Source organism: Lolium rigidum, chromosome 1 (genome assembly GCF_022539505.1).
Source record: "Lolium rigidum isolate FL_2022 chromosome 1, APGP_CSIRO_Lrig_0.1, whole genome shotgun sequence".
Classification (NCBI taxonomy): domain Eukaryota; kingdom Viridiplantae; phylum Streptophyta; class Magnoliopsida; order Poales; family Poaceae; genus Lolium; species Lolium rigidum.
The window spans coordinates 48,655,910-48,680,509 of NC_061508.1; the positions used below are offsets into that span (position 1 = coordinate 48,655,910).

Consider the following 24,600-nt stretch of genomic DNA (forward strand, 5'->3'; position numbering starts at 1 on the left):
AGTGTTTGTGTTTTTTTGCTTCTGTGTTAAGATGACATCTTTTTGCAAAAAAAAGAGATGCTTGCTTATAAACGACAAAAGAAAAAGCAAGATTAATGTTGTGTAATTGCTTAGAAAGTGTATGTGTATAGAGAGAATTGTCACCAGTAAGACCATGAGTAGTTTGCATTTGAGAATCTAGAAAGAATTTGTGTCATTAAGTTGCTATTAAAATATAAACAATCTATAAATATTTGTGTATAGAGGCCCAAAAATATTTCTTGCACTGGGCCCCTGATATCTCAGGTCCGGGCCTGGAGCCAAGGGTGGGCAAGCTGCGAGCCATGGAGGTCACGCTGGAGTCCTTCGCGCCGTTCGGCCGGGTCATGGCCGCCTCCCCGGACGGCGACCAGTTCGGCCCCCACGACGCTCAACTCGACCTTACCCGCGGCATCCCTAGGTCAGGACACGGCCGCCCTCTCAAGATTCTGCAGGAATCAGTACCGGGGAATCATCCTCAGCTACCCTTACCTGGGTTAGATCAAAGATTGTGACATTTTTCTTGCCGTGGCCGATATTATTTGCCCAGTTTCTTTCCATGACCCATAAAATATGATTGGTTCTCTAGCTTTTTGGTTTCATAACACCTTGTGTTTCATACAGGAAAGGTAGATTTCTGGAAGAAAAGAAGGGATGCACTCAGCATATTGAGTCATGTCCGTTGTTTGCTGCCTCTCGACTGTAAGGATATCTGAGCTGCACATTTGGGTCATTCTTCAGTTCAGCATGGCTGGGTCATTGGTGGTAACGAAAATTCTTTCTTACTCTAATATTGATCTATTTCTACCGACCTAATTATTTTCTCTTTGGTAAAAATGACTACCAATGAAACATCACATCTTAAATCGATGCATGACTCTGTTGGTATTCTAGCTTCGGATGTTGATTTGGTTTTTGGGAAGCTCTATTATATTAAGTGTTACATGTCCTATGTGGTTTAGGTCAGCTGGTATGAGCACCTAAAAGGGAAGTGCTAATATCTTGCTTGAATATACACTTGAGCTTAGTCGCCATATTAACTGAAAGTGATAATAGTTCAACCCAGGAAATAGATGATTCAGAATTACACAAAACCAAAACACACTTTCGAAGCAGCCGTGATGAGCAGCACTAGAAGCGCAAAACAACAGAGAATTGTGTGCATCGTTTACATGAATGGAGAGTACATTCATCCAACCTGCATCAGTCCAGCAGCCAAGTAGATGATAAATGGCATCTACAACAGATCTTGGTCAGTTTGTCCCAATTCATGTCATCGTTGTTCACAGATGTATAACAGAAGGAAAATTTGCAGATAGAGTAGAAGCAGATTTTAGTCATTTTCTCCCAATTCTACTAAGCCAACGGAAATATGCACTTACGCAGAGATGGTGTACCCAACTAGAAACTGCTATTACTTGCTAACTGAAAACTGACACAAAAATGGCTCAAGTCTTATGTGACGAAACTGAATAAACTGAGCTCGGATACACCTAACTGCACACTGGTTCCATCTATGTAAATTGTACTGTTTGGCTAATAGCTATTCTTGGTGTCCCTGTCAAAGCCACTGTAAAAGAGCCACATCTTTTCATGGGCTTTTATTGCCTGGAAAGATCATTTTGTAGGCACATGGCCAGGATTTATAAATTATATAGGACGATTAGTTAAAATTGATCCAACCTCTGTTTCTTGCTGAATGGTTCTTCAGAGAAAATGGCATGTTTGATATGAAACCTGATAACTTTTCAGTGCATTGCAGGTCCTCTAAAAAAATAGAGGAGCGGAAACTTTGTCCTATATTTTCCACACCGTTCTTTGGAGATACAACTCTGAACTGATGAATACAGAAGAATATATTATCTGATCATGGATAGATTGTCCAATGTAAGATCCATTTTTATAATGTAAGAATATATTACCAGCCCTGAAAACTTTTGATAATGCACACCGGTTCCATCTAAGTAAATTGTACTGTTCGGCTAATAGCTATTCTTGGTGTCCCTGTCAAAGCCAGTGTAAAAGAGCCACATCTCTTCATTGTCTTTTATTGCTTGGAAAGATCATTTTGTAGGTATTCCCATAATTCATTGCAAGGATTTATAAATTATATAGGACGATTAATTGATCCAGCCTCTGTTTCTCGCTGAATGGTTCTTCAGAGAAAATGGCATGTTTGATATGAAACCTGATAACCTTTTAGTGCATTGCAGGTGCTGTACAAAAAGTTTAGAGGAGATGAATATTTGTCCTATATTTGCCACACCATCCTTCGGAGATACAACTCTGAATTGATGAATATAGAAGAAAATATTATCTGATCATGGATAGATTGTGCAATGTAAGATCCCTTTTTACCAGCCTTGGAAACTTTTAATAATCCTAGATAAATGTTTACCCTCTGCCAAAAAGCTTTTGGTATTCTTTCTTTTCCATCCACAAATCTTATGCATGTGTTGTGCCATATGTCTGCATCCCGCATAAACACTTATCAGTTGCAAGAAAAAGAAAAGGGTAATATTCATGCTAAATTGTGTGTAAGGTTCCGAGAAGTTCACAAAGTCCAAATAGTGGTTGTTATAGCAAAAGACAATTATAAGAAATTAGCAGACATTTATAGAAGTTGTATATTCAACATAGTTCAATAGAACCATGCATACTTAGTATCTCATGTGGTCGACTAGATGTGTCTTGCTCAATTCGTTGATTTTTTTCCTAGGTTACGTGTTGTCATTTCCATGCCCGGGTTACCTCAAGTGTATTACTTTTTGGATATGTCTCCTTATAGTAGTTTACTGTGACGCCCCGTAACCGGTACAATGAGGATTCCAGCGAACCCGCCGAAATCCGCACGATATCGACTCTGAGACGCCCTCCGACAAGACGTGCGCGACGAATCACACACGTGATGCCAGAGGAATTAACACGAGCGGTAACATTACAATAGGATTACAATAGAGCCAACAAGATACATATATTACAACAAAGACTCCAACGAGTCAAGATATACAAATATACAATACAAAGATCCAAATCATACAGAAGATCGAATACGTCCGAGTACGGACAAGATACAAATTGTACTAAGAGTCCTGAAGATAACCAGTGGCGTCCATAACCCTGCCCAGGCCAAGCCGGAAAGGTAACCTTGCTAACGTCGTCATCTTGTATCTGTCGAAGTTGGGCCATCGGTTGCCGACAAAAGGGAGCAAACATAAGAGAAAGAGAAAAGGCGAGAGTAAGTACCAAGGAACGAACTCCGGCACGTACTTAGCGAGACTAGAAATGGCTATGCTCGCCGGGCGAATATATCGCCTGGGGCTATATGGTAGGGTTAGCGGCAGCAAAACTATAACCAATAGAGACACGCTACAACATCCGTCTAATCAGAGAAGATAAGAGAGCGCATAAGGTAACAGATAAAATACTACACAAACATAACCCAGCCGATTACACATATCCCCTTCAACAAAGCGAAGAGGCAATGTAAAAGACACTCAACGATGGACAAGTTTTATTAGGTATCGGTTGTAGTGCTGCTATATTGCTACGCAAGTTATTATCAGATTATTAACAACAAGTATAAGGTGTAAGTTGTTCTATGATCGAGCTATACAATTCCAAATCGTCCATAACCGTGGACACGGCTTATCGATAAGATGTACACCCTGCAGGGGTTGCCCAAATGTAACCATACGCATGCTCGACCCACTTACGACAGGTGGATGTCTCACAACAAGACCGTTCCCAGTTCAACAAGAAAGTCTAGGGGGGCCACCCAACTAAGCTACCCGTGACGAAGTTCGGCCGTACTCCGAGACGGACTCAGAGGTTTGCGCTGGCGGCTAGGCGTGCAAACCACACGCTTCGCTAAACGCCCGCAAGGTACAATACATAATATAAACACCCGAAGGCAACAGGAAGTAAACACCCGAAGGCAATAGTAAGTAAAGCATGGCATACATGGCATAGGCAAATAAAACCAAGGTTGTGGCCCCATTTTCAACTGACTTGAGAAAAGGTAATGGGTGAGGGGAGTTTCCAATAATCGTCCCACGCATGGGTAGAGCGCTCAATCTCGGAACAGATAGCAAGAACTCGGGTCCTAGGGGGCATTAGCGAGTAAAAGTTCTGATGCTTTCGCAAAGGGGCTCACAGATGCCTCTGCTTACAATTTTAGTTGTTAACGTTAAGTAAAGCATGAGTATCTCCAACAACTGATATAGCATGTGATAACCTCCCAATAACCCAACATATCCCGATAACAGATCGAGATAAACAACACAGCCTAAACACGCCGACGACTCGCAAGGCTCAAACATCAAGCAACGACTATGGGTAAGGAATGTCACATATAGGATTATTATGGTAAACAAGTGTAATAGGACACGTGACTCAATAAAGAAGCGCAACCTATGTATAGCAGTGCGAGGGAGAGCAAAATATAAAATAGGTGAAGAGGGAGGGCTCGCCTGTGAAAAGCTGCAGAAGAACTTGTCGGAGAACTCGTCGTATCTCACATCAACACTTCGTGATCCTATCCGGGAAGAAGCAAAGCGCTACAACAAACAACATATGAAAGTCTTACTACAACGGATAAAGAAGATCCGGCCAGCATGTTGAAGATGATATGCATGACAAGGCATAGATGGTGCAATGCAACTTATCAAATTAATCGGAGTCGAAACCCCGGACAAACAAATTAGATTGGAGTTGCATTTTCTACCGTCAAAGTTAAGGGTGGATTAGCATAGCAAACATGGCAGGGGTGAGCTATATCAAAGTTAAATGGAACCGGGAAAACATTTATATAATATCCCACATATTCCATATGTTACATATTAAGTGGTATTGCCAACTAGCACGAAATTATATGATGCAGGATGCAACATCAAGCATGGATGGCATAATCATGTTCATCACATTTTTCTGATCAATTTTCATGTACAACACTTTTAATTTGGAGTTACCAATTAAAAGTTATTAACAAATTAGGGTTTTGCTATACTAAAATAATTAAACATATTTTATTTAATCCTAAAAGGACCTGAAAACAAAATCTATCCAGGGGAAGGACCACGGGTTAGATTCACAAAGTTCCAGGGGGTTTTGTCATAAAGGACATGAGGCAAGGGCACCGGGTTAGAATAGAAAAGCTGCAGGGGTAGAACTGCAAGATTCTCAGATCTGGGATTGGTGGGGGGATTCTTACCGGAGGGGTTTCTACCCCGGGTCGTTGCCGAGCGGGCCCGCTGGCCACGTCGGATGGCCAACGTGGCGAAGCTTGTGCGCGGCGCATGGAGAGTGCTCGACGGATGGTTGATGCCGCACGCGTTCTCGGCGACGCGGTCACCGCGGCTGGCTAGGAAGAGAGCGTGCGACGCGGGGCTTCCCCGGATGCGTGCGCTAGCGCGTTTGACGCGCCTCGTCGGCGCGGACGAAGAGAAGGCGGCGCCGGTAGCTGGGGACCACCGGAGCATGGCCGGCGGCGGAGGTCTGCGGAGGAGCGGCCGGCATCAACAAGGGGAGAATGAACCAGGAAGCAAAGGAGGAGGAGCGGATGTCTAGAAGGCGCGCGAGGTTACCAGGAAGACGAAGGAGGGGTCGGTGTGGCCGGAGGCGGACGAACGGCGCCGGAATCGTCCATGAACTGCGGCGGCCGGAGAGAGGGAATCGGCGATTTGGCGACGGTAGAAGGATCCCCCGGTCGATTCCGTGCACCAGGAGGAAGAGGGGAACGAGGCGGAGCTCTGGGTGTGCCTGGATGGACGCGGGGAAGCCGGAAACGACGGGGCCGTGGCGGAGTGGTGCGGCAGTTCTCTTCGGTGGTGGAAGAAAAGGGGAGAGAGGAAGGGGATGGCGGCGCTGAGGGAGGAAGAGAGGAGGGCTAGGGTTTGAGGGCGCCTCGGTGGGGATAAGAAGGGGAGGGAGCAGGTGAGAAGGAGGACCACGGTGCGGTGGGTGGAGTGCGGTGACATCGACAAGGAGGTTCACGTCTCTCTCGTGGAGGGAGAAGACGACAAGGGAGGAAAAAGGAGGATGAAGGGGTAAGCAGGCCGTCGGTGGGCTGGGCCGAGCTGGGCTTGGCGCTGCTCGGGAAAGAAAAAGAAGAGAGGGGAGATGGGCCAGGAGAGAGGTGCCTGGATTAGAGGGTTAGGGTTTTGTTTTAAAAACTCTTTCTCTTTTCTTTTCAAAACTGTTTTGTAACTGGTTTTAAAATAGTTCAAGCAGATTTGAATTTTGAATGCAGAGGTGGAGAGAGAGAAAACAAAATAGTTTGGCTTTATAAAATAATTTTATTTATTAAAGCATGGATGATATGATGCATATGCCATGATGATGCATAAAAGAAAAAGAACAACCAAATCTAATATGGGTGCTACCTGGGGCCGTTACAATCGACACCACTAACAAGGAACCTCGCCCCGAGGTTCCACACCATGGTACGGGTGAGAGAGGTGAACTATCGGATCTTCAAGCGACGAGTCGATCTCCTCGACACCACTAACAAGAAGTCTTGCTCCAGCTTGGGTGGTCGACACCACCAACAAGAAGTCGTTGTTCCAATGACGATGATGACTCCGGAGAAACAAAGAAAGGCGTAACAGTCACACAGACCCACCAATTCATCGTAACAAGAGCGAATAATAAGAGTAGTCGGTATGGTGATCAGCCCATCGATCCCGCACTCAAAGTATTACTCTGCACATGAATAAGAGAGTCGTGTAACAGCTCCCAGAATTCTGATTGACGATATCGACAAGCATTGTCAGGGAAGATTCGACGGAGTCAAAGAACAAAGAATTGTAGAAAGATCAGAGAGACATAGATGACATAAATGGAGAAGACGAAGGTTAGCCGTCGGTGATGTTCTTCTGTCAGAAATCTTCAGAGATCGGTCCTTATAGGTGAAGGCATAGATCGTCCAACCCACGTCGGAACCTAAGACTCGGAGAAGCAGATAAGAGAGAAGACTCAAAACTCGTAGAGGTAAGAGAAGAAAGAATATAGATAAGGAGAAAAACAGAGCTAATCAGATCTATCCAACGAGTTTTCAGAAAATAGTTTTGACACTAGACACAACGTCCGTTGGCAAGGTTATCCTACAGGCTGGACTAGTGGGGTATCGACAACTTGAGGTTCTGATACCAACTTGTGACGCCCCGAAACCGGTACCATGAGGATTCCAGCGAACCCGCCGAAATCCGCACGATATCGATTCTGAGACGCCCTCCGACACGACGTGCGCGACGAATCACACACGTGATGCCAAAGGAATTAACATGAGCGGTAACATTACAACAGGATTACAATAGAACCCACAAGATACATATATTACAACAAAGACTCCAACGAGTCAAGATACAAATATACAATACAAAGATCCAAATCATACAGAAGATCGAATACGTCCGAGTACGGACAAGATACAAATTGGACTAAGAGTCCTGAAGATAACCAGTGGCGTCAATAACCCTGCCCAGGCCAAGCCGGAAGGGTAACCTTGCTAACATCGTCATCTTGTACCTGTCGAAGTCGGGCCATCTGTTGCCGACAAAAAGGAGGAAACAGAAGAGGAAGAGAAAAGGCGAGAGTAAGTACCAAGGAACGAACTCCGGCACGTACTTAGCGAGACTAGAAATGGCTATGCTCGCCGGGCGAATATATCGCCTGGGGCTATATGGTAGGGTTAGCGGTAGCAAAACTATAACCAATAGAGACACGCTACAACATCCGTCTAATCAGAGAAGATAAGAGAGCGCATAAGGTAACAGATAAAATACTACACAAACATAACCCAGCCGATTACACATATCCCCTTCAACAAAGCGAAGAGGCAATGTAAAAGGCACTCAACGGTGGACAAGTTTTATTAGGTATCGGTTGTAGTAATGCTATATTACTACGCAAGTTATTATCAGATTATTAACAACAAGTAAGGTGTAAGTTGTTCTATGATCGAGCTATACAATTCCAAGTCGTCCATAACCGCGGACACGGCTTATCGATAAGATGTACACCCTGCAGGGGTTGCCCAAATGTAACCATACGCATGCTCGACCCACTTACGACAGGTGGATGTCTCACAACAAGACCGTTCCCAGTTCAACAAGAAAGTCTAGGGGGCACCCAACTAAGCTACCCGTGACGAAGTTCGGCCGTACTCCGAGACGGACTCAGAGGTTTGCGCCGGCGGCTAGGCGTGCAAACCACACGCTTCGCTAAACGTCCCGCAAGGTACAATACAGAATATAAACACCCGAAGGCAACATGGAGTAAACACCCGAAGGCAATAGTAAGTAAAGCATGGCATACATGGCATAGGCAAATAAAACTAAGGTTGTGGTCCCCTTTTCAACTGACTTGAGAAAAGGTAATGGGTGAGGGGGGTCCCAATAACCGTCCCCACGCATGGGTAGAGCGCTCAATCTCGGAACAGATAGCAAGAACTCGGGTCCTAGGGGACATTAGCGAGTCAAAGTTCCGATGCTTTCGCAAAGGGGCTCACAGATGCCTCTGCTTACAATTTTAGTTGTTAACGTTAAGTAAAGCATGAGTATCTCCAACAACTGATATAGCATGTGATAACCTCCCAACAACCCAACATATCCCGATAACAGATCGAGATAAACAACTCAGCCTAAACACGCCTACGACTCACAAGGCTCAAACATCAAGCAACGGCTATGGGTAAGGAATGTCACATATAGGATTATTATGGTAAACAAGTGGAATAGGACACGTGAATCGATAAAGAAGCGCAACCTATGTATAGCAGTGCGAGGGAGAGCAAAATATAAAATAGGTGAAGAGGGAGGGCTCGCCTGTGAAAAGCTGCAGAAGAACTTGTCGGAGAACTCGTCGTATCTCACATCAACACTTCGTGATCCTATCCGGGAAGAAGCAAAGCGCTACAACAAACAACGTATGCAAGTCTTACTACAACGGATAAAGAAGATCCAGCATGTTGAAGATGATATGCATTACAAGACATAGATGGTGCAATGCAACTTATCATATTAATCGGAGTCGAAACCCCAGACAAACAAATTAGGTTGGAGTTGCATTTTCTACCGTCAAAGTTAAGGGTGGATTAGCATAGCAAACATGTCAGGGGTGAGCTATATCAAAGTTAAATGGAACCGGGACAACATTTATATAATATCCCACATATTCCATATGTTACATATTAAGTGGTATTGCCAACTAGCACGAAATTATATGATGAAGGATGCAACAGCAGGCATGGATGGCATAATCATGTTCATCACATTTTTCTGATCAATTTTCATGTACAACACTTTTAATTTGGAGTTACCAATTAAAAGTTATTAACAAATTAGGGTTTTGCTATATTAAAATAATTAAACATATTTTATTTAATCCTAAAAGGACCTGAAAACAAAATCTATCCAGGGGAAGGACTCCGGGTTAGATTCACAAAGTTCCAGGGGGTTTTCTCGTAAAGGACATGAGGCAAGGGCACCGGGTTAGAATAGAAAAGCTGCAGGGGCATAACTGAAAGATTCTCAGATCTGGGATTGGTGGGGGGATTGTCACCGGAGGGGTTTCTACCCCGGGTCGCTGACGAGCGGGCCCGCTGGCCACGTCGGATGGCCAGCGTGGCGAAGCTTGTGCGCGGCGCACGGAGGGTGCTCGACGGATGGTTGATGCCGCGCGCGTTCTCGGCGACGCGGTCGCCGTGGCTGGCGAGGAAGAGAGCGGGCGACGCGGGGCTTCCCTGGATGCGTGCGCTAGCGCGTTCGACGCGCCTCGTCGGCGCGGACGAAGAGAAGGCGGCGCCGGTAGCTGGGGACCACCGGAGCATGGCCGGCGGCGGAGGTCTGCGGAGGAGCGGCCGGCATGAACGAACCAGGAAGCAAAGGAGGAGGAGAGGATGTCCAGAAGGCGCGCGAGGTTACCAGGAAGACGAAGGAGGGGTCGGTGTGGCCGGAGGCGGACGAACGGCGCCGGAGTCATCCATGAACTGCGGCGGCCGGAGAGAGGGAATCGGCGATTTGGCGACGGTAGAAGGATCCCCCGGTCGATTCCGTGCACCAGGAGGAAGAGCGGAACGAGGCGGAGCTCTGGGTGTGCCTGGATGGACGCGGGGAAGCCGGAAACGACGGGGCCGTGGCGGAGTGTTGCGGCAGTTCTCTTCGGTGGTGGAAGAAAAGGGGAGAGGGGAAGGGGATGGCGGTGCTGAGGGAGGAAGTGAGGAGGGCTAGGGTTTGAGGGCGCCTCGGTGGGGATAAGAAGGGGAGGGAGCAGGTGAGAAGGAGGACACCGGCGCGGTGGGTGGAGTGCGGTGACATCGACAGGGAGGGTTTTTTTTTTTGACAGAAACATCGACAGGGAGGTTCACGTCTCTCTCGTGGAGGGAGAAGACGACAAGGGAGGAAAAAGGAGGATGAAGGGGTAAGAAGGCCGTCGGTGGGCTGGGCCGAGCTGGGCTTGGCGCTGCTCGGGAAAGAAAAAGAAGAGAGGGGAGATGGGCCAGGAGAGAGGTGGCCTAGATTAGAGGGTTAGGGTTTTGTTTTAAAAACTCTTTCTCTTTTCTTTTCAAAACTGTTTTGTAACTGGTTTTAAAATAGTTCAAGCAGATTTGAATTTTGAATGCAGAGGTGGAGAGAGAGAAAACAAAATATATAGTTTGGCTTTATAAAATAATTTTATTTATTAAAGCATGGATGATATGATGCATATGCAATGATGATGCATAAAAGAAAAAGAACAACCAAATCTAATATGGGTGCTACCCGGGGCCGTTACATTTACTAATTAAATAATCTTTTCTTGAGGCTAAGGTGCAATGAATATGAGCTTTAGCATACATCGTCTGTCATCTTTGTTACTTAGATCTTTAGTAGGGATCTGCTATTGATTTCTTGCAATTCAATATTTGAAATATCTCTATTTTCTCATCTATAAACATATGCAGTTTTATGACCTTCTAGAGTAGTTTTCTAAAGATGCATTCTTATTAAGTCTGGGTTGCCTCCTTGCTTAGAATAGACGAGTTCAGGCCAAAGATCAAGAAGAAGAAGCAACACATATCAGGCGTGCGACCGACGAGTAAGCCCAGTAGGAACTCAACACTGAAACCATACGAACCATCTATGCTTCTATCAGAAGGAAGGTGAGCAGCTCCTTGACTGCTTAGATGTCAACTACCTAGACAATGATAAAGCCGGGCCTTTCACAAGGAGCCCACCGGTCATGATCCCTAACACAGTTGGCAAAATCATGTAATCATACTCTCATGTCCTCTAATGAAAAAGTAACTCTTTGGAAAATACTGATTGCCCTGGAAGTGGAAATAATCAAGAAGGTTGTACAAGAATGGTGTTCTATGTTTGTAGGCTCTGGTTTTACCAAGTGTGTGTCATGCTCTGGATTTATTGAAGGTTAAGAATTATATTGTTCCGTTTATCTTCGATCATGTAATGAAATTTGCATTGAGATCAAACTTACCAGCTAATATGCATGTCAATGTACACATACATGTACCACATGCATGTACGTGTTGGCTCGGAAGGGCGGGCACAACATCTGTCAACGGGTATTCAAACTGCATCTGTCAATGGGTATTCAAACTGGACAGGGTACGCTAACACTTGCTTTAACCGCTTTCAACACCAAGTGCTTGCGTGCAAACAAGGATCAGATTTATTACAAAGTTAACAAGAGTTGCTGGCTCTTTGATATAATTTGAAAATTTTGTCAATTTTCTGGGTATTCAGATGCATAACTATGAGTACGCGTGTGCCTGTCCATTGGCTTGATCAATGATTAATTTGACAATAAATAATGCCAAAAACGATGAACTACCGTTCAATCAAAACTATGCAACCACTCTAAAAATGCCACTTTCTATTCTTCAACTCACGTCCACATTTTGTACGAACCATCTGCATTAAGAACATATTACATAAGTTCCTTTGCACCTGAGCACTATTATATGCTTTGTCTAGGTTTTACATTTTCCCCATGAATGATGTGATCTTTTTTGTTTCATGTCTTAAGTAATCAAGTTTTCGTAAAGTGATTTTCTCCATTACTTCAGTATATGATGTTTTCTGAGCATTGATATTATTTTTCTATATCCTCAGTTTGTGCCCATTTGAGCTTCCGTTTTATTGTTGATACATCATGGCTCTTAGGCTCTTAGCTATCATTGCCAGTATTATATTGATAAATCCACATATGTCCTTCCGTTTGGACTTCCATTAGTATATTTTTTGAGAATGTTAGTTCCATTAGTACTTGGTAGCTGCAAAAGCGTCCATGTTCTCTTGACAAAATAATTTTGGTCTACATGCGAGTTTTTTCATACCACATTATAATCATGTCTTTATGTAGCCCGTCCTGGATTTATTTTCAGCACAATTACGATATGAGGAGCTTTGTTGCTTTGACTGAAGATATTCAAATTGGCTCTTGAAACGTATGCATTGGAGTTTGAGAGAAAAAATTGAACTTTGATTGCTTAGGTTTTGTTTAAATCCCATTGTTGTTTTATAAATTTTGATAGTCTCTTGCTATTTTCAGGAGACATAAGGCCAGAAGAAGATATGTGTGCTAAAGGAAGGCCGAGTATCTACGTTCAGTACTTCGAGACCAATCCAGTAGTGAAACAATACTGGCTGGCCTACTTACAAAAATTGTGAGCTGCGTTTGACAGCATGGACGGGGCTGATGGAGGTTGCTCTATGCATACAAGCAGAGGATTTTTCTCAGAATTTTAAGGTTTGGTGACGCTTGACGGCTTGATTGCAAGGAAGAGCCTCCATGGCAGCATCACTCTCAACGGAGAGACTCTCCACTGTTTTCTCCCCGCTGCACTCTCTTCATCTAGGAAGCGAACATGTCAATGTGATTATCTGGCAGGTCGACATCTCTCGCGTCGCCAACACAGTACTCTGCGTGCTGACCCGCTGCTTGCCAAAGAGAGCGCTGCTGGTATAACACCTGCTGCCTACACCTCTCTTGCTACTCGTGATGATAATCTGATACTTTGTTTTGTATTGCAAGTTGGCACTCTCCTCTGTCCCGATCTCTCATCTGGATCCCAGAGGGGGTAGCATTTAATTCACAATGAAAAGAGTATATTGATCATAGAAATATCTCAGCAATGTAATAGTTCGTGTACAAAGCTGATCTATGTTTTTGTTAGTGACCTCAGATTTTGAGTAGAGGAAAGGGCAAGGATCACAAGGTGACTGTTGTTGTTTTTTACCGTGAGTCAAGAATCAAGATCACACGAGGTGATTGTTATTTTTCTCACAACTTACTTAAATATTTATTCATATATATCATTGCCCAGAACAGCCAGGTATAATGTATATGATGCATTTTTTGTTCCCTTGGTACCTAATTTAGCCTATGTATATTATCTGAATAATCAACACATTATATGCAAACCAGCAAGCTTATATGCGTACATTATTTGAATAAAAAATCTGTTACAGCTCCTGTGTTCACAAGAGAGGAAAAAAAACACTCAATGGAGACTGCATTCTCCTTTCCTATTCTTTGTTATGGTCCCATTTTTTTTGGGAAGTTGGGTACTATTGCACCCTCTCTGTTCTTGACTTAGGCTTTTCGCAGTTTAGCATTAGGCATCTACGTGTGGTTTAATTTTAGTTCCATTTACTATTTTGGTGGAAACAGTGAAGATCAGTTTTTCATTTGCAGTCCATCATATTTGTGCATACATACCTTTTTGATCTATATTTTTCTATGTGTTAGTCTATATCTTTTGCATGAAACATTCTGCTACTCTTTTGCTATTATTCTTCAAATTTCTCTTAATACACTATTTAATGACAAATTTCACGAAGTACTCTCACAGTTTTTGTTTATTTTTGCTGATAGAACTAATAAGATTTTAGATTGGTGCAACTAACTATTTTTTTTGTCTTCTGCACATTTTACCTAAATTTACTATTGAAATGATAGGATTGTATGTAAAACAAGCTTAATCAATTGATTTACGTTTATTTGTCATCTTTGATTTGTTCTCATGTAGCAATAAATTCGTTGGTAGATGATACATGGAAAGCTCTTGCTTCGTAGGTTTCCAATGTATTATCCAACATTAGATAATCTGCGGAGCTCAGAGAGACGATTTATCATGCCATGTACCAAAGAAATTCTATGCATGATAGTCATTATGTCCATTTAGCGCTGCTTTACCATATCGGTTTTATACTCTACAATTTATCTGGTTATTTTGAACTATGGATTTGGATGACAAACTTATGTAGCACCTCTATCTCCAGCAAACAAAGGGCGTATCAAAACCTGAAGTTTAATGGAAGAAGCTTGAGATTAACTTTTAAAAGTATCAACTCTTTTAAGATGTATGTTAGAAATGTGTTGAACAAAGAATAGAAATACACATTGGGTCGGCCCTGTAAATTATAGACTTTTATTAATTGAGTTCTCACTTATAATAGCGGAAAGTTTACAATTTCATATTTTTATTATTTACCAATTTGCTTATTTAATCTTACTTCTAGCGATCTCCACTAGTAGAAACAAGGGCTTTGGTTTTTTGCCCCAGATGTCATTTGCACCGGATTTGGCACGAACCGGTGCTAAAAGGGGTCATTAGCACCGGTTCGAGGGGAGCAGCCGGCCGAGGGACCTTTTGCACCGGTTCGTGTTACGAACCGGTGCAAATGATCTATCTTTTGCACCGGTTCGTAACACAAACCGGTGCAAAAGGTTCGTGGCCAGAGCACGTGTCAGCCGAGGAACCTTTAGCACCGGTTCGTGTTACGAACCGGTGCAAAAGATAGATTATTTGCACCGGTTCGTAACACGAACCGGTGCTAAAGGTCCCCAGCCCTATTTCAGCTCAGCTACACTGCCAAATAGCTCACTCACTTCATTTTTGCTAGGAGAAGGTGTGTGTGTTGAGTGCTAAGTTGCTTCTCTTTGGCATGCACATAAGGTGCTCGATGAAATGTGTGAGAGAGTGATGCCGCTTGATTTTACACCCAACAAAAATGAGATGAGGTGCCGGAGCGACACTTAAGCTTTCTCCTCTTTCTTTCCTCCTCGATCAAGGTTTAAGCAACAACTTAACCCTTTCATTTGTACGGTGCTAATTTCCACTATTTATAAATATTATGATGTTTTGTAATTGTTTATTGATAAACTTAATTAATTATTTGATGTAGATGAACCGGCGGCAATGGATGTACGTTGACCGACGTCTACCCGAGTTCAGATCGGGCCTGGAAGAATTTATCCGTGTGGCTCGGGAAAACCCACGAGACGGATGGTTTTATGTGTTGTCCATGTGTTGATTGCCATAACTTGAAGCAATACCCTGAATGGCAAGTCATTCACTCACACACGCTTTGGAAAGGTTTCATGCCCAGCTATAATTGTTGGACCAAGCATGGAGAAAGAGGGGTTATGATGGAAGACGACGAAGAAGAAGAAGAGGATGATGATATGTACCCTAACTACGGTGATACTGCAACGGGGCATGATGAAGATGAAGATGCGAGGAGGACGTGATCAAGATGAAGAGGCATCAGATGAGCCCGTTGATGATGATCTTCGTCGGGCTATCGCTGATGCACAGAGATGCAGAAACAGAAAACGAGAAGCGAAAGTTAAAGGGCATGTTAGATGATCACAAAAAGAAGTTATACCCAAATTGCGAAGATGGCAACACAAAGCTCGGTGCCACCCTGGAGTTGCTGCAATGGAAGGCAGAGGCTGGTATATGTGACAAGCCATTTGAGAAGTTACTGAAAATAATGAAGAGGAGGTTTCCAAAGAATAACGAATTGCCTGACAGTACGTACGAAGCAAAGAAGGTTCTACGCCCTCTAGGATTAGAGGTGCTGAAGATACATGCATGCATTAATGGTCGCATCCTCTACCGCGCTGAGTACGAAAATTTGGAAAAATGCCCGGTATGCACTGCACTACGGTATAAGATCAGGCGAGATGACCCTGGTGATGTTGAGGGCGAGCCCCCTAGGAAGAGGGTTCCTGCCAAGGTTATGTGGTATGCTCCTATAATACCACGGTTGAAACGTTTGTTCAGAAATAAAGAGCATGCCAGGTTGTTGCGATGGCACAAAGAAGACCGTAAGAAAGACGAGATGCTTGAGACACCCCGCCGATGGGTCGCAGTGGAGGAAAATCGATAGAGAGTTCCCGGACTTTGCGAGATGACGCGAGGAACTTAAGGTTTGGTCTAAGTACGAGATGGAATGAATCCTTTTGGGGAGCAGAGCTGCAGTCATAGCACCTGGTCTGTAACTCTATGTATCTATAACCTTCCGCCTTGGTTGTGCATGAAGCGGAAGTTCATTATGATGCCAGTGCTCATCCAAGGCCCAAAGCAACCCGGCAACGACATTGATGTGTACCTACAGCCATTATTTGAAGAACTCTTACAGTTGTGGAGCAAACCAGGTGTACATGCATGGGATGAGTACAAACAGGAGTCATTTAACCTACGAGCATTGCTTTTCGTGACCATCAATGATTGGCCTGCTCTTAGTAACCTTTCAGGACAGACAAACAAGGGATACAATGCATGCACGCACTGTTTAGATGAGACCGAAGGTGTCTATTTGCATAAATGTAAGAAGGTTGTGTACATGGGGCATCGTCGATTTCTTCCAAAGAGGCACCCCGTCGGAAAGAAAGGCAATCATTTCGGAGGTGAGGCGAGATCACCGGGTGAAGCCTCGAACTCCGTACCGGTGATGCTTTACTTGATATGGTCAAGGACCTAAAAGTAATCTTTGGAAAGGGTCCGGCGGCCAATCTGTTCCGAATGACGACGTTATCGGACACGCACCCATGTGGAAGAAAAAATCTATATTTTGGGATCTACCCTATTGGAAAGTCCTAGAGGTCCGCTCTTCAATCGACGTGATGCACGTGACGAAGAATCTTTGCGTGAACCTGCTAGGTTTCTTAGGCGTGTATGGGAAGACAAAAGATACACCGGAAGCACGGGAGGACCGAGTATCGTATGAAAGTCCCAAAAGACAAGCAAGAACAGGATTACAAGGATACATGGAGTCGCTTAAGTCGTGCCGGCTACGCTCTTACCAAAGCAGAGAAGGATATCTTTTTTGAAGTCCTTTACGGTATCAAGGTCCCGTCCGGCTTCTCCTCCAATATAAAGGGAATTATAAATATGGAGAAGAAAACATTCCCGAACCTGAAGTCGCATGACTGCCACATTATTATGACGCAGTTGCTTCCGGTTGCACTGAGGGGGCTTCTGCCGGAAAATGTTCGAATACCCATTGTGAAGCTATGTGCATTCCTTAATGCGATATCTCGAAGGTAATCGATCCAGCTAGTCTTCCAAGGTTACGAAGGATGTGGTGCAATGTCTTGTTAGCTTTGAGTTGGTGTTTCCACCATCTTTCTTCAATATTATGACACATCTCCTGGTTCACCTTGTCGAAGAGATTGCCATCCTCGGTCCTGTCTTTCTACACAATATGTTCCCCTTCGAGAGGTTCATGGGGGTCTTAAAGAAATATGTTCATAACCGTGCTAGGCCAAAAGGAAGCATCTCCAAGGGCTATGGAACAGAGGAGGTCATCGAGTTCTGCGTTGACTTCATTCCTGACCTTAAGTCGATTGGTGTTCCTGAATCGCGACATGAGGGGCGACTAAGTGGAAAAGGCACGCTAGGAAGGAAATCAATGATATGTAGGGACGGCATTTCTTTCACTCAAGCACACTACACGAGTTCTACAAAGTTCCACCTTGGTGGCCCCGTATATCACCGATCACAAGAATATTGTGCGCTCGGAACATCCGGGGCAGTCGAAGACTGGATTACGCATAAACATATGCGAGACATTCGGCGGTTGGCTCCGAGAACATCTCATGAATAACAACAATATTGTAGATCGGTTGTACATGTTGGCTGGGTCACCATCTTCGACTATAGTGACTTTCCAGGGGTACGAGATAAATGGAAATACCTTCTACACGTTCGCCCAAGATAAAAAGAGCACCAACCAAAACGAGTGGTGTCCGCATTGATGCAACAAACACTAGCAGTGGCCAAAAGGACACATATTATGGTTACATAGAGGAGATATGGGAACTTGACTATGGACCTTCTTTTAAGGTCCCTTTATTTCGGTGCAAATGGTTCAAGCTGGATGGAAAAGGGGTAAAGGTAGACCAGCTTTATTTCCGCGTCCTGGAGCTAGGACAGTTTTAGAGGAGATGCAGCAGATGGGGGAAGTCCGGGACTGGGCTCCGCCGGGGTGGCACTGGGAGGTGTTATCTTCCGGGGTGCGCACCTTGGTGCGGAATCCAGGTCCCGTCGTCGACCCGGATATTCTCTGGTGGAGGTCTTATGGGCCACGTTCGTTTCGGAGGAGCCGGCCCCGCCGGAGGAGGTAGCTCAGCGCATTGAAGCGGAGGACGAGCACGTTCGCCGTTACATGTATGCGTTAGACAACATGTATAGGACCGGATGGAGCGTTATGCAGGGATCTCATGTTAGCTATGCTCCCGTTGTTGTTCCGTGGCTTTGGGGGCACACCCAGCGCGGCTTAGGACCCGGTCGGCGCCCTCTAGGACCCGGTCTGCGCGGTTGAGTGTTTGTAGTAGTGATTGATGTATTATCGATCTATGTATGCATGTAACTGCACTATCTGCTTTCAGCACTATTATTGATCATGTATTGAGCATTATTCTTAATTACTTGTAAGTCTTTGCAGAATCTAGCTTCGTTGTGTTTATAGCATTAGAATAACTTTTAAGTCTTTGCAGAAACTATGGAAAGAGACCTAGAACAAGAATACCTCGTCGAGGAGATTATCCGTGATGATGACGATATCACCTCTCTTTACCTAAACCAATCCGGCGAGGGAGACGAGCGAACCCGAGGAGACGGCTCCGATGAGGAAGATGATCAAGACCACCGTGGAGACGGCTCCGGTGAGGGAGAAGGTGACGACTGCGAGGAGAAGCTCACCACGTCGAGGTGTATATATATTAATTAATCAAGCCTACGGATATGTGCATATACATATATTAACGTTGTTTCTTCTTTTAGACCTCCCAATCAACACACTCTACGGCAGAACTAAACGAGGCGCGGCCGTAAAGATGGAAGACCATGAAAGGTGCATCATCACGGAAATCGCTATAGACGGCGAACCGATTTCTCCCAAGGATCACGCAAAAAAGTTTGTAAGTCAATGCGGAGTTATTGTTAGGGACACCATCCCGATCACCACTCAAGAATGGAAGAAACCTGCAAAGGAGGACGAAGGAGTTACTTACGTCGATACGAGATCCAAAAATCTGATGTTTAGGAAACTCATGGTAAATTTCACATTTCCGGAGCCAGCTGACTCTGATAGTGATAATAAAAGGCCGAGACCTCGAGGATCCCGAGCTGAATAGCATACAACGAAGAGTCAAGAAGTGGGCTCTTAAGAAGATGGCAACGCAGTTCAACGACTACAAGAAGAAATTGGACAACTCCTTTGTCAAGAAAAAGAAGACTCCAGATTTCAAGGGCCCCTATGAGAAGATAAAAACCACTGGGAGGCATTTGTGAAGTACAAGACATCGGAGAGGGCAAAGACAAGGTCGAGACACCAACAAGAAAAATGCTGCTAATAAGATGTACTTCCATACCATGGGGCGAGGAGGCTACAAGGCTGGCAGACCTAAGTGGGAGAAATGGGAGAATGACCTAATTAAGAACGGGATCCAGCCAGAGGTACGGAAATGGAACCAGCGGTCAAGGGATTGGTTTTATGCGCATGGGGGCACGTTGGACGCACAAGGGTTCTGGCATATATACACAAAGACATCGGGAAAACCCACTTCCCATCGAAGCCTTTAGAAATGCTGCAAAGGAAGTTGAAGAGGGGAAGTTCCGTCCCGAAAGAGAGAAGGACCAGCTCACACGCGCCCTTGGGAATCCTGAACACCCAGGACGAACACGAACCATACCGAGGTGGCAAGCCGTGGTGTATTGGGTTTCCTGCAGAAACGAAGAAATATCCCGATAGAAGCCGTCGGAGGCAAAAGGATGTGGTTCAAGAACGCGTTGCTAAGCTAGAGGAGCAAGTGAGGATGATAATGTCGAGCTCGATCCATCGATCCAACCTAATCCGCGGATAGAAGAAGTTGCATTCGATGCTACCGGCCGGGGATCTCAGCGGAAGAGCAGCGTGGCTTCCACGGAGCTGCCCGGTGATGATGCAGATGTGGATCCGCGAGATGGCTCCTCCCTCCCTGTGGATCCGCGGATGCCTTCGATCTCTACCCCGTGGACTTTATCACGAGTCGACACCTTGTGAGCTACATTTCCAAACGATGGGCTACTTAACGCTCAAGGCGGCGATCGGCTATGTCTTACCGCCGGTACCCGATCAAAGATATCACTTCAAGCCGGTTCCACCTGGATACGCTGTTGCTGGGGTGGATCAAGGTATGGATGGGTATGGGCCGCCGAGGCTTGACCACCCCGCCGGTGAAGGGGATTTGCTAGAGCTGGGAGAGGCCAAGAACACTACAGTTCTATGGCGAAAGGAATTCATTGTGATTCCGGGTTGGAAGGCGCCAACATGGTCTCCACCGAGCCGCATTCTCCACCGATGCAGCCGTCTCCAGTGCGTGAGCCTTCCCCGCCGGCGCGTGAGCCATCTCCGCCGCCGCGTGAGCCTTCCCCGCCGGCGCGTGAGCCTTCCCCGCCGGCGCGTGAGCCATCTCCGCCGCCGCGTGAGCCTTCTCCGCCGCCCAAGTATAAGAGGAAAATTAGGCGGGCCGCTACGACACGAGCTGAGTCGTAACAAATCACCGAGACGCAAAGAAGAGCCCCTCCCAAGAGTGCCTAAGGTTCCTCCCAAGAGACCTTATGACTATACGAGTTGAGGAAAATGCCAAGATCGTAGCTGAACGAAGCACAAGCAACAAATGTTGAAACTTAAAAGCCCCAGCTTGAGCCGGAGCCAGCTATATCTCCGGAAAAGAAGTTGAAACTGCCGAAGAACCTTCATCAACCTGAGCCAAGTCTTTCATCGAACTATGACCGGTCTATTCGCAAGTCAAATGTGTTAGCAAAAGAGCGGTGGGAAAAAAGTAAGGTAGATGGGAAACCAGTTCCCCAGCTTGGAGCCCGAAAAACTCGTGCCCCCGCTCCAAGTGTATCCCGATGTCCTAGCGTGCCTTGATCCAACGATGGTAAAACTATACAAAGATGAGGCAGATGCGGCCGGTATGAGTATTCCCGAGTACTTAAGCCGCATCGAATTCATGGCCACGGACGATGTCCAATTAGCATACCATTACACATACGGGGAACCTCTTGTCGGAGCTCGCGGAGTTGCCTAATCTATCAACACAGCTGCGAAGACTACATAATTGGTACTTGGATGCATGTAAGGACGGCTGAAGCTGGATCATGGTGGCAATAAGAGATGAGCACTACGGGCGAACCGACGTGATGAACATCGAATTTTGTGAATTATTTCAGTTATTCAACCAAGACGCCCTCGACAAATCTCTCGCTGAGTGCATACCGTCTCGTAAGTATTATTTATGTAATTAAGTCTCTACCGCGACTCGTCCATTATTGCTAGCATATAACCATACTCTCACCGTATTATGCAGAATGAAGATTCGCGAATGCCGCAAGGGCAAATCTATGATCTTGGGTTCGTTGACCCATATACCGTGAATGGGTATACTGTCGACAACTCTCCCAAGGACACGGAGAATAACTTGGTATATGTCTTAAGGAAAAACTCATACAAAAGGGCAATACTATTTCCTTACAACTTCGCGTGAGTGTTACTCGTCTTCACACATTAAATCTTTTTCGCTTACTCCATGTGTTAAGTGTAATTGATGAGTTATGCATATATATGTGTGTCCGCAGGTTTCACTATATCCTGCTAGTCAATGAACCCGACACCGGGATAGTAGAAGTCATGGACTCGAAGAGTAAACCCCTTGAGGCGTGGGGGGACATGGCTGATATCCTCCTCAAGGCTTGGAAACGGTTCACCAACAAGTCTCCGGGTTTAAAGAATAAAGAACTTCGAATAAAACATGTACCGGTAAGTACTACTGGCTAGGCCGCGCATCTCTTTGATTGTAGTTTCAATACCATTATTATCATCCTTGATTATATATATATTATTTTGATTGAACTTTGTTCTCGTAAAGTGCTTGAGGCAGGAGGACGGGAATAATTTATGCGGGTTCTACGTTTGCGAGTTCATCCGCCAGAATACCCACCATAAGAGGGACATTTTGGAACAACTTGATGTAAGTAATTAAACAACATTCATGGCTTTATTTTATCGACCACCTTGTGTTTCATTCACATATACACATATATATATATACTGACCATCGTACCTTCTTCAAATTATTAGATCAAACGGTTGCGGAACGGTCTTCTAGCAACAGAGCGTGTACGAGCAATTCAAGAAGAACTGGCGGGGTTCTTACTTGAGCAAGTCATAGCTCCAGATGGAGAACACTATGTGGACAACCGCCAATATCAATGTTGATGTAGACATATATATATATGCATGAACGTGTGTCACTTTGATCGATATATGTAATACAATGGTTTCCTATATATATATATGTGAATTGTCTGCATTAATATTATACCGTATTTCGAATGGGGCAGAGTCTCTGCCGCGGCAGCGTTTTAGTGCAATTCCCTGCCGCGGCAGAGTCTGCCGCGGCAGGGAAGGGCACTAAAATGCTGCCGCGGCCCACCCCTTTTGCACCGGTTCGTATTACGAACCGGTGCAAAACTCCCCGCCGAGCGCCCCACAGCCGGCCACGTGGAGACCCCTTTAGCACCGGTTCGTAAGAGAACCGGTGCAAAAGGGGGGGGCCTTTTGCACCGGATGGTTTGCACCGGTTGGCCATCCGGTGCATATAGGCCTTTTGAACCGGTGCAAAAGAGCAGTTTTCCACTAGTGCTCCCAGTTGCTTCAGTGTGTTAGAGTTCTCTTTGTACCTAGAGATAAGAGCATTGTGCTTGCGGAGCTGATCAAGAGTATGTGCCTAGGTCTTCCACATTTTAACTTCTGAGTATTTCGTCTTATAAACATTTCTCACTTTCTTTAGTATGTCAGTGTTCCTTTTGTGCCTGTAGTTACTTGCCTAATAAAATTTCTGCAAAACTAGACCCTTCGAGGTCGTTCCTACAGTTAAGAAGACGTAGCTCTAGGTATTCCAAATTTTAATTTCTATTTTGTTTTGTGCTCAATCGACAATATTCATTAAGCTACTGCATAATTTGAAGTAAGAGTGATGAAGTGACACTCAAGCACATATAAACTGCGGTGAGCATCTTGAAACAAAATGGTAATATATTGAACGCACATAAGAAATAATAAGTTAGTATTTCACCTTTTCTACTACCTGTAGGTAAGGGAACTAATTAGCAATTTCTCGGAACTAATTAGTAACTTCTCCGCACAGAGAACATCCTTGGCGTTTATTGTATCATTTGGAGGGAAATCAGATTACATTATGTTCTGTGACATATGACTACATAAGAATACTGGTGTAGGCCCTATGTTCATGTACGTTTTGACGTATTATTATTAGTTAGCTGCTAAATCAGACGAGATAGTTGTATTTTTGTGTCGTTATCAGTTTAGGTGTTGGTGTGAAATCGCTAATTCTCTTCTCTTAGGTACTAGCTGGGACTGTCTGCAAATTCATCTGTCATTGTGGTGGAAGAAAACTGATGATGAGGAACATTTCAGATTCTGCAGGAGTAGATAAGATACATGTATACTTAACTAAGATGGGGAACCATTGAAATCAGTGGTTGGAAAAATAAAATGGTAAACTAGATTGGTTGATATAATGAAATTTTTATCTACGTAACATTTTTGCTATACAATGTTGTCAAAATGACAACATGTATCTGTCCATACCTCCTATAAGGCTCATATAATCAAATATTTTTTCTACCATTTTACATGACACTGTTTTTAACAATCTCAAAGTTAGGAAATAGGTTGCATTATGCTCTACATTTATGTCCAAGTGTTCATTGCTTTGCACTGGTAGCTTGGTTTCAGTTGGATATTTCATCAACTGTCTATAAAATATTATAAGTTCTTTGTAAGCATATTGTTCAAGAGTATGGCTGAATCGCAAAGTGCTATTAACCTATCTAAAAAATACGCTTTCTCTTGCCATCCTCATTAAATTGGCAGTTACAAAAACAAATAGAAAATCCATCTACTATGGAAAGACACCACTTAGGAGCATCAAGTGACGCCCCAAGATATTAAGTGATATATTCATGTCATCTCATGCATTTTCCATCAGTTAGCAACAGCATAGGCGCGGCGTGCCGCCGCGCCATCCATTGCTAGTTGTCTTAAAGAGAAGACAAGCCTACGGTTTACAAAGGAAGCGCTGATGGACTATAATGCAATAAAGGAATAAAGAGTCATGAAATCCTAAATTGAATAGAATGTAAAATTATGAAGTATTGTGATACTTGATCTTATTAAGTATGACAAGATACTTGAGTCTTCTTCCGAAGAAGAAATG

At 44.5% G+C, this 24,600-nt stretch overlaps 1 protein-coding gene across 10 annotated transcripts; it reads left to right on the top strand.

Annotated features, from left to right (window-relative positions):
- The first annotated feature begins 389 nt into the window (after positions 1-389).
- LOC124685310 lies at positions 390-23,999 on the top strand. Of its 10 annotated transcripts, XR_006997384.1 has the most exons (8): positions 390-439; positions 643-783; positions 1,771-1,905; positions 2,222-2,359; positions 12,571-12,981; positions 13,196-13,286; positions 23,011-23,080; positions 23,726-23,999. XR_006997384.1 is itself a non-coding variant. In XM_047219652.1 (6 exons), exons 2-6 carry the CDS (start codon positions 12,811-12,813, stop codon positions 23,815-23,817), a joined length of 438 nt encoding a protein of 145 aa, XP_047075608.1. In that variant the 5' UTR covers positions 11,428-11,624; positions 12,571-12,810; the 3' UTR covers positions 23,818-23,999. The 10 variants fall into 10 exon arrangements, 1 of the variants encoding a protein (XP_047075608.1); XR_006997381.1 differs by lacking the exon at positions 390-439 and having other exon boundaries at positions 446-783; XR_006997386.1 differs by lacking the exon at positions 390-439 and having other exon boundaries at positions 446-783; positions 2,232-2,359.
- Positions 24,000-24,600: the final 601 nt, after the last annotated feature.